Here is a 13,805-nt window from a genome sequence, read left to right as displayed (position 1 = left end):
CTTCTGGATTCTAATGAATGCAGGCCGAGAGCCATCAAATGCTCTTCATATGACAAGCCATTCGATTCTGGAATCATTTTTGTGAATCTTCTCCACTTTAAGCACAGCCTTACTAAGATAAGGGGCCCAAACCTACTCACAATACTCCAGGTGAGGCCTCACCAATGCTTTATGAAGTTTCAACATTACATCTTTGCTTTTATATTCCAGTCCTCTTGAAATGAATACTAACATTGTATTGGCTGTCCTCACCACAGATTCAACTTGCAAATTAACCTTTAAGAAATCCTGTTCAAGAACTCCCAAGTCCCTTTGCACCTCAGTTATTCTGAATTTTCTTTCTTTTAAAAAATAGTTAACCCTTCCATTTCTTCTACCAAAGTACATGACTGTATGCTTCCCAACACTGTATTCCATTTGCCATTTCTTTGCCCCTTCTCCTGATCTGTCTAAGTCCATCTGTAGTCCCTCTACTTCCTCAAAACTACTAGCTCCTCCACGTATCTTCATACCTTCTGCAAAACTTTCAACAAAGCCATCAATTCCATCATCCAAATCATTGACATATAACATAAAACAATTGGTCTCAGCACAAACCCCTGTGGACCAGTACTAGTCACCGGCAGCCGGCCAAAAAATGCTCTCTTTATTCCTACTCTTTGCCTCTTGCCAATCACCCACTGCTTTATACATGCTAGAATCTTCCCTGTCAAAGCATAGACTCTTAACATAAGCATCCTCATGTATATCACCTTGTCAAAGGCCTTCTGAAAATTTAGTTACACAACATCAACTAATTCTGCTTTGGCTATCCTGCTTGTTATTTCTTCAAAGCATTCCAACAGATTTATCAGGCAAGATTTTCCCTTGAGGAAACCATGCTGACTGTGGCCTATTTTATCATGTTCCTTCAAGTGTCCTGAGACCTCATCCTTCACAATCAACTCCATCATCTTCCCAGCCACTGAGTATCTTCACTACACATTGCCTCTGTTTGTAAACCGGTTATATGATCTTCAGCACACTCATCCACCTTTACTACAATATTTTTGCAATGAAATATACACAACTCTGGTCACTAGTCACACCATGCTCACCCTTTTGATTCTTAACTTTGTCTGAGGTTTTACCAACATCAGCCTCTACAACCTCTCCACTAACTGTTCTGGCACTCTGGTTCCCATCCACCTGAAACTCTAGATTAAACCCTACGGTGCCTTGTTAACAAACCTTCCCACTTGGATATTAGTACTCCTCAATTTCAGGTGCAAAACATTCCTTCCGTACAGGTCCCATATTCCCTGGATCCAAAAATCTTCCCAATGATTTAAAAACCTTATGCTCTCCCTTCTACACCAACTCCTTAGCCATGTCTTAAACTGTTTAATCTTCCTGGTTCTAGCCTCACTAGCATGTGGCACAGGTAGTAATCCTGAGGTCACATACCAGGAGATCCTGCCCTTTAACTTTGCACCTCCTAACTCCCTGAACTTCCTTTGCAGAAGCTCGACACTCATCCCGCTCATGTCATTGGTACCTACATGGACCGTGACTTCTGGCTTTCACCCTCCCACTTAGGAATGTTGAGGACTCAATTCAAGATATCAAGGACCCTGGCACCTGGGAGGCAACATACCATCTGGGATTCTTGCTCTTGCCCACAGAAACTTCCATCCATTCCCCTAACTAATGAATCCCTGGGCAGCATCTGTGGAAAAGAGTAAACTGCTGATGCTTCAGGCTGAGACCCTTCATCAGGACTGGAAAGGTAGGGGGAAAAGGTCAGAATAAGAACGTGGCCAGAGGAGAGGAAGAAGTAAAGGTGGCACATGACAGATGAAATCTGGAGAGGAGGAGAGGGTGAAGTAAAGAGCTGGGAAGTTGATTGGTGAAAGAGATAAAGTGTTGTAGAAGGGAGAATGATAGAACATAGAACATAGGACACAGGAGAGTATAACATAGTACAGGCTCTTCAGCATATGATATTGTCCCAAACCTTTAACCTACTTTAGGATTAATCAACCACTTCCCTCCCACACAGTTTGCAACTTTTACTTCACCCATATGTCTGCCTACTAGTCTCTTCAATGCTCCAATTATATCTCACCTCGACACCGTACCCAGCAGGGTGTTCCATACAGCTACCACTCTCTGTGTAAGGAATCTATCGCTGACATCCCCTTTTCCATTCCTTCAAACGCCTTAAAGTTATGCCCCTGGTATTAACCATTTCCTCCCTGGGAAAAAGTCTCTGGCTGTCCACTCTATCTATGCATCTTGTACACCGTTATCAAGTCACCTCTCATCCTCCTTTGCTCCAAAGAGAAATGCCCTATCTCACTCAAACTATCCTCATGACATGCTCTCTAATTTAGGCAGCCTCATGGTAAGTGTCCTCTGCACTCTCAACATCTTCAACTCTCAAGCTTCAACATCTTTCCTGGAATGATGGGACCAGAACACTGCGACGGTTGCTGAACTGGTAAACCATGGAGATGGAGCCTCCTCAATAACTTTACATGAAATCAGGAAGGGTTCACACTTATCACACTTATCCAGATGAGAGGTGCATGTTTATTGAAGACAAATTGAGCAAGCTAGGGCTTTTCTCTTTGGAGGGAAGGAGGATGAGATGTGACTTGATAGAGCTGCACCAGATAATAAAGAGGTATAGATAGATTATAGTGTCAAAGACACTTTCCCAGGGCGGAAGTGACGAGTACGAGGGAGCATAACTTTAAGGTGATTGGCAAAAAGTATTGGGAGGACGTCAAAGGTAAGTTCTTTACACAGAAAGTGGTGGGTGCAAGGAATGTGTTTCCAGGGGTGGTGGCAGAGGCAGATACATTAGGGGTAATTACAGACATGTGGATGAGAGAAAACGAGGGGGCTATGTGGGAAGGAAGGGTTAGATTGATCTTGGAGTAGGTTAAACATTGTGCGCAGAAGGGCCTATCCTGTGCTGTCATATTCTATGTTGTAAATTCTATTACCACATTTAAATGGGAAAAGTTTTATTGACTTGTAAGTGAAGCCGATATTTTAAGCAGTAAATTAATATCAGTTGGTAGGTCTGTAGTATTTTTGGTGGAATGCAACATATTGGTTTATTGCTTGACATAAACACATTCTGCATGAGTTATTTCTCACTGTTTCACATATTATTTAGACAGGCATTGAGATGATCATTCAATAGCAGATGTTTTGTCCAGAATGATGGTTCATCTAGACCAGCTCTGATTTAATTATAGTTTTGCTCAGGGGATTAGATTTTCCATAAATTTTCAGTAAACAAGAACAGGGCCGTTGAAACCAGCACTAGCAAAGTTTTCATAAGCAGTAACACACTGATTGGCCACTTTATTAGACACCTTGTGTACCTAATAAAGAGTATGTTCGTGGTTTTCTGCTGCTGTAGCCCACTCACTTCAAGGTTCGACATGTTGTGTGTTCAGAGATGCTCTTCTGCACACAAGTGTTGTAACATGTGATTTGAATTACTGTCAGCTTGAACCAGTCTGGCCATTCTCCTCTGACCTCCCTCATTAAAAAGGCATTTTGACCCACAGAACTGTTGCTCACTGGATTTTTAAAAAAAATTTTGCACCATTCTCTGTAAACTCTGGAGAATGAAGTGCATGGAAATCCCAGGAGATCATCAGTTTCTGAGATACTCAAACCACCATGTCTGGCACCAACAATCCTTCCATAGTCAAAGTCACATAAATCACATTTCTTCCCAATTCTGATGTTTGGTCTGAACACCAACTGAACCTCTTGACCATGTCTGCCTGCTTTTATTCATTGAGCTGTTGCTGCATGATTGGCTGATTGGATATTTGCATTAATGAGAAGGAGTACAGATGTATCTAATAAAATGGCCACTGAGTGTGTATATACTCTTTCTCCTTAAGATGAACACTTGAAGATGAATCAGAAAGGTACACAGAGAAGGGTGAGCGTGGGAACGAGGAGGTGTCGGAATCCTCTGGAAAGGTTGTTAGTTCAACATAAACAGGCCATGTTTTGTGATTGCAGCCTTGCAGAGAGCCAGCTGGTGAAGGTTCTCAACCCGAAACGTCAACCGTTTATTCTCCTCCATAGATGCTGCCTGATCCGCTGAGTTTCGCCAGCATTTTATGTGTGTTACTCTGGATTTCCAGCAACTGCAGAATCACTTGTGTTTTTTGACAGCCACCAAGGAGCTTGTTGTGACTTTATGAACAGGGACTGGCAAATAACAAGGGCCAAATAGATCCTAAAGAAATTTGGCCAAAAGCAATTAAAGAGCTAATCTTTAGATCTTTAGTCTTTATATTTAAATCAGTCCTAAAGGAATTGGGCCAATCAGATCATAAGAAATTCTGCTGCCTCGACAGTGAACTGACTTCCTTTGGGGTCCAAGCCTAGGGGCTGAATTTCTCCTCCAAGGAAATGAGTGCAAAATCCATCCTGAATCTGCTTCAGTCTTTAAAGAAACTATATTGCAAAGGCTCAGCTGGCATTGTGGTAATAAGATAATCGCAGAATCAATACAGTGCTGAGAAAACTGCATCTTCAGACCAGTTTCTGTCTGGGTAGCCTCCAACCTGACAACGTGAACATCGATTTCTCTAACTTCCAGTAATTCCCCCTCCCCCTTTTCTCTTTTTCCATTCCCATTCTGGCTCCCCTCTTACCCTTTGTCCTCTCTTCACTAACCTATCACCTCCTTCTAGTGCCCCTCTTCGTTCCCTTTCTCACATGGTCTACTGTCCTCCCTATCAGAATTCTTCTTCTTCAGCCCTTTACCTATCACCTCCCTGCTTCTTACTTCATCCTGCCCTTCCCCTATTCACCAACCTTCCTCGTTATCTTATCCCACCTATCACCTGACAAATTGTACTCATTCCCCTTCCTCCCATCTTCTTATTCTTCCTTCTTCCTTTCCAATCCTGATGAAGGGTCTTGGCCTGAAACATTGACTGTTCCCTCCTCGCCATAGATGCTGCCTGACCTGCTGAGCTCCTCCAACGTTTTGTGTGTTTTCATCAGAGAGGTTCAACGTTTAGGATGAAACTGCGACTCTTTCAACCTCACAGCTTGGAAATAAAAGGCATCATAATGCTATTTTTTATCATATTGAATCCAAGAGACCTACTCCAGCATCCCCTTATTCATTTGTTTGTATTTCAAGGAAGAAATATAGGTGGCAATGGTTAGCGTAGCATTTTTGCAGTACCAGCAATCCCGGTTCAATTCCCACCACTGTCTGTAAGGAGTTTGCATGTTCTCCCTGTTACTATGTGGGTTTCCTCCAGGTGCTCCTTTCCTCCCACATTCCAAAGATGTACATTTATGGTTAGGGAGTTGTGGGAACACTATGTTGGCACTGAAAGCACGGCAACACTTGTGGACTGCTCCCAGCACAATCCTTGCTGACCTGATCTGACACAAGTGATGCATTTCACTGTATGTTTCAATATTTCGATGTACAAAAAGCTAATCTTTTTCTAATCTTTAAGAAAGGGAAGTTCTCTCTCGTGTCTTGGCTGATACTTATCTAGCAACCAATCTAGATGATATGAATAACACACACTAAACTCTGGAGGAATTCAGTAGGTCAGACAGCATCTGTGCAGGGGAGAAACAGTCAACGTTTTGGGCTGAGACTTTTCATCAGGACACTGAATGTTCTGAATTATCTAACGAGGGCCAGGTCAGAGACAGTCAGATCTGGCAACCAGAAAAGTTACAAGAGGTCCAGGTACGATGTCCAGGAAGCTAACTCGAGAGCAAAGTGGCAATCCCAGACTAAACTTGAATCAATGAAGGATGCTGAAGAGTTGTGGCAGGGCTTGGATACCATCATCTTTGATAAATTTAAATCAAGTGACATTGGTGACAACAGAGCTTCACTTCCAGAGGAAATCAATCTGTTCTCTGTTCGCTTTGATCATCAAACATGGAGGGACCATTACTAACTCCCCCAGTCCCCGATGATCCTGTTACTGAGGCTTATGGCAGCCTTCGGGAGTGTGAACTGATGAAAGCATCCAGCCTAGACAGAGTACCTGGACAATACTAAAGGCCTATGCTGATCAGCTGACTGGAGTAACCTCTCGCTTCAGCAGTCTGAGGTACTCACCTGCTTCAAGCAGGCTACAAATATACAGGTGCCTAAGAAGAATGCGTAACCTGCCTCAGTGACTGTCGTCCAGTAGCGCTTACATCCATTTAAGTGTTTTGAGAGGTTGGTGATGACACCAGAGGTTCATGAGCCAGTTCTCATTGGAGGATCAGAGGTGGAGAGGGTCGGTAACTTTAAATTCCTTGGTGTTATTATTTCAGAGGACCTGTCCTGGGCCAAGCACATTAGTGCGATTATGAAGAAAGCATGGCAGTGCCTCTACTTCCTTAAGAGTTTGCAAAGATTCAGCTTGACATCTAAAACTTTGACAGCCTTCTATAGATGTGTAGTGGAGAGCATATTGACTCGTTGCATCACAGCTTGGTATGGAAACACCAGTGCCCTTGAACGGAAAAGCCTACAAAAGGTGGTGGATATGAGCCAGTCCATCACAGATAAACCCCTCCCCTCTATTGACCACATGGACATGAAATGGTGTTGCAGGAAAGCAGCATCCATCATGAAGGATCCCCATCACCCAGGACAAGCTCTCTTCTCACTGCTGCCATCAGGAAGAAGGTACAGGAGACTCAGAATTCATACCACCAGGTTCAGGAACAGTTACTACTCCCCAGCCATCAGGCTCTTGAACTAAAGGAGATAACTTTACTCAACTTCACTTGCCCCATCATTGAATGGTTCCTACAACTTATGGACTCACTTTCAAAGACTTTTCGTCTCATGCTCTTGATGTTTATTACTTCGTAGTTGCACATTTCATTGTTTTTTGCACACTGGTTGAACGTCCAGCTGGTGCGGTCTTTCATTGATTCTATTATGGTTATTACTCTATTATGGATTAATTGAGTATACCCCCAAGCAAATGGATCTCAGGGTTGTATATAGTGACAGATGCAGTATGTATTTGAATAATAAATTTACTTTGATAATTGCTTGTTAGTTGAGTGCATACAGGCTGCCTATAACAGACTCTATAAAACAACTCGAGGTCAGGAATTGTAGACTTATGTTATCAGTAGTGGGGTCAGTGAGTAATATAGCGTGGAAACAGCCCCTTTGGCCCAACTCATCCATACCTAGCAACACTAGTCAATTGGTTTATTGTTGTCACATGTACCAAAGTAATACTCATTTCTCACCTGCCTATTACTTCCCCCTAGGTCCTCTCCTCCTTCCCTTTCTCCCATGGTCCACTTTCTTCTCCCTTTAGATTCTGTCCTTGCCAGCCCTTGACTTTCCCACCCACGTGACTTCACCTATCACCTTCCTTCTCCTCCCCACCCCCACCTTTTTATTCTGACATCATCCTCCTTTCTTCTCAATCCTGAAGAAAGGTCTCGGCCCAAAATGTCGACTGTTTATTCTTTCCCAAAGATGCTGCCTGACCTGTTGAGTTCCTCCAGCATTTGTGTGTGTTATTCTGGATTACCAGCAAATGCAGACTTTCTCGTGTTTATGAATTGCTGAATGCATTTATTAGGTCATTTAAATTTACATGCAAAAGAGTCATTGCCATGTCATATGACATGGGCGATCATTGTCTCATGACAGTGCTTGTTCTTGGCAACTTTTTCTACAGAAGTGATCTTCTGAGCAGTGCCTTTACAGACGGGTGACCCCAGCCATTATCAATACTCTCAGAGATTGTCTGCCTGGCGTCAGTGGTCACATAAGCAGGACATTGTGATATGCACCAGCTGCTCATACGACTATCCACCATCTGCTCACGTGACCCTGATCGAGGGGCTAAGCTGGTGCTATCCCTTTCCTAGGCTAGTGAAGGGAAGGAGCACCTTGCACCTCCTTTGGTAGAGACGTATCTCCACCCCGACACCGAAATGTAAGACGGTAGAATGGTAATATGAGTAGGAGTAAAAATTAAGCCCATTGAGTCTGCTTCACCACTCAATCATGGCTGATTTATTATCTCTCTTAACCCCATTCTCCTGTGTTCTCCCCATATCCTTTAACACCTTTACTAATTAGGAACCTATCATCTTCCACTTTAGATATACCGATGATTTGGCTTCCACAGTTGTCTGTAGCAATGAATTCCACAGATGCACCACTCACATCTTAGCAGTTTGCATCAAGACACCACATTCTGACACGTTCTTATGCATTCTGGGATGGTCTCTCTTTATACCTACGCCCCTCTAAATCTTTTGTCTCCTGCAACTGTCCTAAGAGATTAGATTCCGATTCCGATTTTATAAAACTTCAGAATATGTTTTGAAAAGTTCAGACTTACTAAAATGATTAAACAGGCCGGACCAATGAAGCTCCATATAAAGTTGCTTTCTGTACTGAGCCAGCAGCTGTAGGGGAGAAAGATTGAGACAAGGTGGCTTGTGAGAAAATAACTCAAAGTATTTCCATCTTCATGTATAGCTTTCTCCTGAACCCCTCATCACCCACCGGCCCCCTCCCACCACCCACACTCACTGGCTCTGAAAGCAATGGAGATCATACCGCCAGTTTTCACATCACGTACTGCTTTAACCTCATCATGTTGACAGAATTATAGAATGTGACCATTCAGCCATCTGACACTGTGCCAACTCTTTATTGATTAATCCATTTTGATGCTTGCTACTGCTCTTTTGCCAGTGTCTTGTGAGTTATTTTCCCTCACGTGATTGTCCCTCCCTTTCAACAGTTCTGAGTATCTCCAGTACCCTAGCAGACCACCATTACAATGAGTTTGAATATTAACTTCTCAGCATCTTCCCCTAACTCTTTAGCCCATAACTTTGACATAATTCTCCTGATCTGTGATCCAAGTGGTAATGGGAATATTTTCTCTTGATGGCAGAAAAACGGAGGGCTATGTGGAAGGAAAGGTTTAAATTGATCTTCGAGTAGGTTAAAAGATTGGCAGAACAACGTAGGCCAGATGGCCTGTACTGTGCTGTACTGTTCTCTACTCTATGTTCTAATTTCTCCCTCTGCATTTCTTAAGATCTGATTCACCTATATCATATCTCTAAGGAGAACTACCTCCAGCTTTTACTAGCGTTGTGAGATTCCCGGGCCTGGACTGATCAGACACCCATCTATAATGGTAAAGACGGGAGCAATCCTCTATTTTCTTCACGTCTGCACATGATTTCAGAAGGCAAATGCTTAAGGTGATTATCTAAATCAAGCTCAGTGCTATAATCCACATATGCACATGTCCAGTCACACATGGGAGACTATTTGATGCATCTTAGTTCTAACCTTGTAGATCATAAAGCAATGAGCGCTATAGCTCAGAAACAGGCCCTTCAGACCATCTAGTCCATGCCAAACTGTTATTCTGCCTAGCCCCATTCCACCTGGACTGTATTCTTCCATGCTCCTCTTGTCTATGTACTTAAATGTTGCAATCAAGCCCGCATCTGTCATTTCTGCCAGCAGCTCGTTCCACCCTCATACCACCCTCTGACCGAAGGAGTTCCCAGAGGGGTTCCCACTTTTTAACTAACTCTTTGCAAATGATCCCAAGAGATTTAGCCCTTCTATCTCTGACTCTCCTTGGTTCTGCTCAGTCTTTCCATAAAACAAGCTTTCAAAAATGGGTTCATCAGCATTGATCTGCTACTCCTCATCCACATTGCCTTTTGGAGTTGAAATTCAGCTGGGCAAACATCACTGAAAAGTGGTAGAAAACCTGCCGCTTTGTTCTTGCCTCCTACCATTTTCCCTATGCTTAAAAACAGGAGCTGTCTCCTTCATGAGATTATCCTGGAGTCCTTTCCAATCCATGCAGATAAGTAAGATAAGTAGCAAATATTAAATGACCTACAATAGCACCCTAGCAGATTTTAAATGACTTACAATGTACATTGGGATCCTACCTCACCATACTATTGATTTTAAAATTCATATTCATTTACTTCATCCCTTACTATAGTTGCATTATCCCTGCTATCTCCTCTAGATCTAGAACTCCAAGAGTTCATCCTTAACTTCCTATTTTCCACCAATAATTGCCTGGGTTCCAAACTCTGTTTTACCCTCCCGAGACCTCTCCAATCGTTCTTTTCTCTATGAAGACCCTTCTGAAAGTCTATCTCACCTGAGTCACCTCCTCTGATAGTTACACAGAACAGAAACAGGCCCTTCCACCCGATGTGTTCATGCTTACCAAGTTGCCCCATCCAAGCTGGTCTCATTTGCCAGCTGCTGAACATTTCCATTCCAAGTACCTGTCCAACTGGTTTTTAAAAGTTGTTATTGTACGTGTCTCAGCCTCTTGCCCTGCAGCTCATTCCACATACTTACCACTCTTTGTGTTCAAAAGACGATCCTCAAGTGGTAGAATAACATCATTTGATTAAGAGAATTTAGATGGGTAGGTGGATGGACAGGTTTAGAAGGATATGGGTTGAAGGCATAAAATTAGGATTATGCTGTATTGCTCCATAACTGAAGTTCTTATTAATAAGCTTCCCTCTCACATTAAATCTATGATCTATGCCCTCTGGTTATGAATTCTCCCACCCTGGGAAAAAATACTTTGTGCATTCACCCTTTCTATGTCCCTCAAGATCTTGAGAAGATCACCTCTCAGTCTCCTCTGCTATAAGGATTAAGATCCTAGTTTCACCCCATAACTCAGTCCTGGCAACATTCTTGTAAATCTTTTCTGCATCTAGTCAATAAAAACCTGTATTTTAGCAAAAATATGAACAGAAACAGTGCTGCCACGCAGTATTTTTTTTTACCAAGGTCACAGTGCTAGAGGCAGCTCACACTTACATCTTATCAGTGCCGTAGTACTTGTAGCCCAACAGTGCCGAAATCCCCACGACAACCGAAGGGCTGCCGTAGCCGAAGATGTAGAAATTTCTGTGCAGGAAACCTTTGTTGTAGATGACCCCAACCACAATGAGGTAGAGATGAATACCCTCGACACACATCCAGGCGAAGGCAGCCAGGAAAAAGTAGTGGAGCAGTCCGGCTACGATGGAACAGAGTAGCTGAGGGGGTGGGGAGGGTGGTGTGACGGTGCAGAGATTAAACATTGCATCTCGATAAGGAACACCAAACTTCTTAAAAACAAACAAAAAATTCCAGGAGATACTGGAAATCTAAGGCACCTTGCAGAGCAGAGACTGGATATTGCATCTTGATAGTAATTATAGAGTCATGGATCACTAGAGCACAGAAGCAAGCCTTTTGGTACAGCAAGTCCAAACCGAACTATTATTCTGCCGAGTGTGTGGACCATTGCCCTCTAAACACCCCTCATTCATGCACATATCCAAACTTCTCTTATATTTTGAAATTGAACCCCCATTCACCCCTTCCATTAACAGTTTGTTCCACACTCTGACTACCCTCTGAGTGAAGAAGATACCCCTCAAGTTCCTCTGAAACATTTCAGCTTTCACCCTTAACCCATAACCTTTAGTTCTTATCTCACCCAACCTAGTAGATAAAGCCTGCTTGCCTTTAGACTATCTATTCCCCTCGAAATTTTGCACTTCAATCTCCCCTCATTCTCCTCAGCTCCAGAGAATAAAGTCCTAACCTTTTCCCCAAAACTGAGGTACTCAAATCCTGGCAACATCCTTGTAAATTTTCTCCACATTCTTTCAATCTTATTGATAACTCTCCTGTAGGTAGGTGACCGGAATGACACACAATACTCCAAATTAGGCTTCACCATCATCTTATGCAACTTCAAAATAACATCTCAACTTCTGTACTCAATACTTTGCCAATGTGCCAAAAACTTTATTTCAAGAAATTATGTATTTGTATTCCCTGATCCCTCTGAATACACCTATCAAATCTCCCCTCGCTCTTCTACACTCTTGGGAATGAAGTCCTAACCTATTCTACCTCTCATAGTTTGCTTAATGGTTTGGGCTCACCCCATGGGAGAAGGTTTAGGGGGGCTGTGGAGTTAATGTTAATGTTGATTGCTTACCTTATTGCTGTTCATGTTAATCCCAGTGAGGAACAAAAGCTCTGCAATAAAGAGACTGAAGCAGAGATTCTTGTGAATGGTTGTTCTGGTGCTCTGAATCTCACTGAAGAAACAGAAGGTAAAGATGCACATTGACAGGCAGATCAAGGACACGATAATTCCCAGCTGGGTGATCCGAGTCAGGATATTGTTATGTAGAACATCCTGCAAGGGAGTAAGTGTCAAGAGCCTTAAGGTTTGGCTTCTGTGCGTAAAATGCAGATGAGACAAACAGCAACAGCTCACGCTTGTACGAGGCCTCCAGTGAAGCAGGATTTGGCAAGGGGTGCCTTCACAGAAGCAATCACTACTAGAATGTGACACCAATTCAAAAATAATACGAATTGGCCAAAGGATTGGCAATGGGTTAGGGTTTAAGAAGTCCCTTCACAAAGAATAAAGTGAAAACAGAGTGGTTTGGGCAGGGAGTTTCAGTGGGATGGAGGAGGCCTGTGTCAGTGTCACAACCTTACAAATACTTCCCTGGTAGGGTGTTTGTGGGTGTCGTGTTAGTGATATGTTGACATTTTGTAAGTGAATACAATGATATGTTTGGTATGGTATTTTATCATGTATTGTTTAAGGGTAAGTTTATGAAACAAAACGTGCTTTTGAGTACAAAAGAAACCATGAGATGGAAGTGTGTAGATGTATTTTGTGTTATTAACAATAACTGCAGTGGAGAGGAGAACTCTACAATGGGTGGTTAAAACTGCCCAACGCATCACCAGCAGCGGCTTACCTGCTATCAAAGATACGTATATACAGAAAGTTGCTTGATAAAGCGCAACTTTACTGTTATTATTTTTCCCATATACTGTCTCAGTGCACTAATGTGATGGCGGCATGCAAAACAAAGTTTTTCACTTAACCTAGGTACGTGTATTGGGAGTATGGTATTGATGTGGATAGAGAATTGGTTGGCAGACAGGAAGCAAAGAGTGGGAGTAAACGGGACCTTTTCGGAATGGCAGGCAGTGACCAGTGGGGTACCGCAAGGCTCAGTGCTGGGACCCCAGTTGTTTACAATATATATTAATGAATTAGACGAGGAAATTAAATGCAGCATCTCCAAGTTTGCGGATGACACGAAGCTGGGCGGCAGTGTTAGGTGTGAGGTGGATGCTAAGAGGATGCAGGGTGACTTGGATAGGTTAGGTGAGTGGGCAAATTCATGGCAGATGCAATTTAATGTGGATAACTGTGAGGTTATTCACTTTGGTTGCAAGAACAGGAAAACAGATTATTATCTGAACGGTGGCCGATTAGGAAAAGGGGAGATGCAATGACACCTTGGTATCATTGTACACCAGTCATTGAAGGTGGGCATGCAGGTACAGCAGGCGGTGAAAAAGGCAAATGGTATGTTGGCATTCATAGCAAAAGGGTTTGAGTACAGGAGCAGGGAGGTTCTACTGCAGTTGTACAAGGCCTTGGTGAGACCACACCTAGAATATTGTGTGCAGTTTTGGTCCCCTAATCTGAGGAAAGGCATTCTTGCCATAGAGGGAGTACAGAGAAGGTTCACCAGATTGATTCCTGGGATGGCAGGACTTTCATATGAAGAAAGACTGGATTGACTAGGTTTATACTCACTGGAATTTAGAAGATTGAGGGGGGATCTTATTGAAACGTATAAAATTCTAAAGGGATTGGACAGGCTAGATACAGGAAGATTGTTTCCAATGTTGGGGAAGTCCAGAATGAGGGGTC

At 42.9% G+C, this 13,805-nt stretch overlaps 1 protein-coding gene across 1 annotated transcript in view; it reads right to left on the bottom strand.

Moving 5' to 3' along the window:
• Positions 1–13,805, bottom strand: part of adgrl4 (adhesion G protein-coupled receptor L4) — a 154,049-nt gene that overhangs the window by 50,803 nt on the left and 89,441 nt on the right. Inside the window, exons 10-12 of the mRNA XM_073062561.1 lie at positions 12,054–12,257; positions 10,877–11,097; positions 8,382–8,448 (exon numbers count right to left, since the gene is read on the bottom strand). Coding sequence (XP_072918662.1) covers positions 8,382–8,448; positions 10,877–11,097; positions 12,054–12,257 — 492 coding nt within the window. The remainder of the gene's footprint in view (positions 1–8,381; positions 8,449–10,876; positions 11,098–12,053; positions 12,258–13,805) is intronic.

This window comes from Hemitrygon akajei, chromosome 12 (genome assembly GCF_048418815.1).
Source record: "Hemitrygon akajei chromosome 12, sHemAka1.3, whole genome shotgun sequence".
Lineage (NCBI taxonomy): Eukaryota > Metazoa > Chordata > Chondrichthyes > Myliobatiformes > Dasyatidae > Hemitrygon > Hemitrygon akajei.
This window is presented reverse-complemented; position numbering and strand designations above follow the sequence as displayed.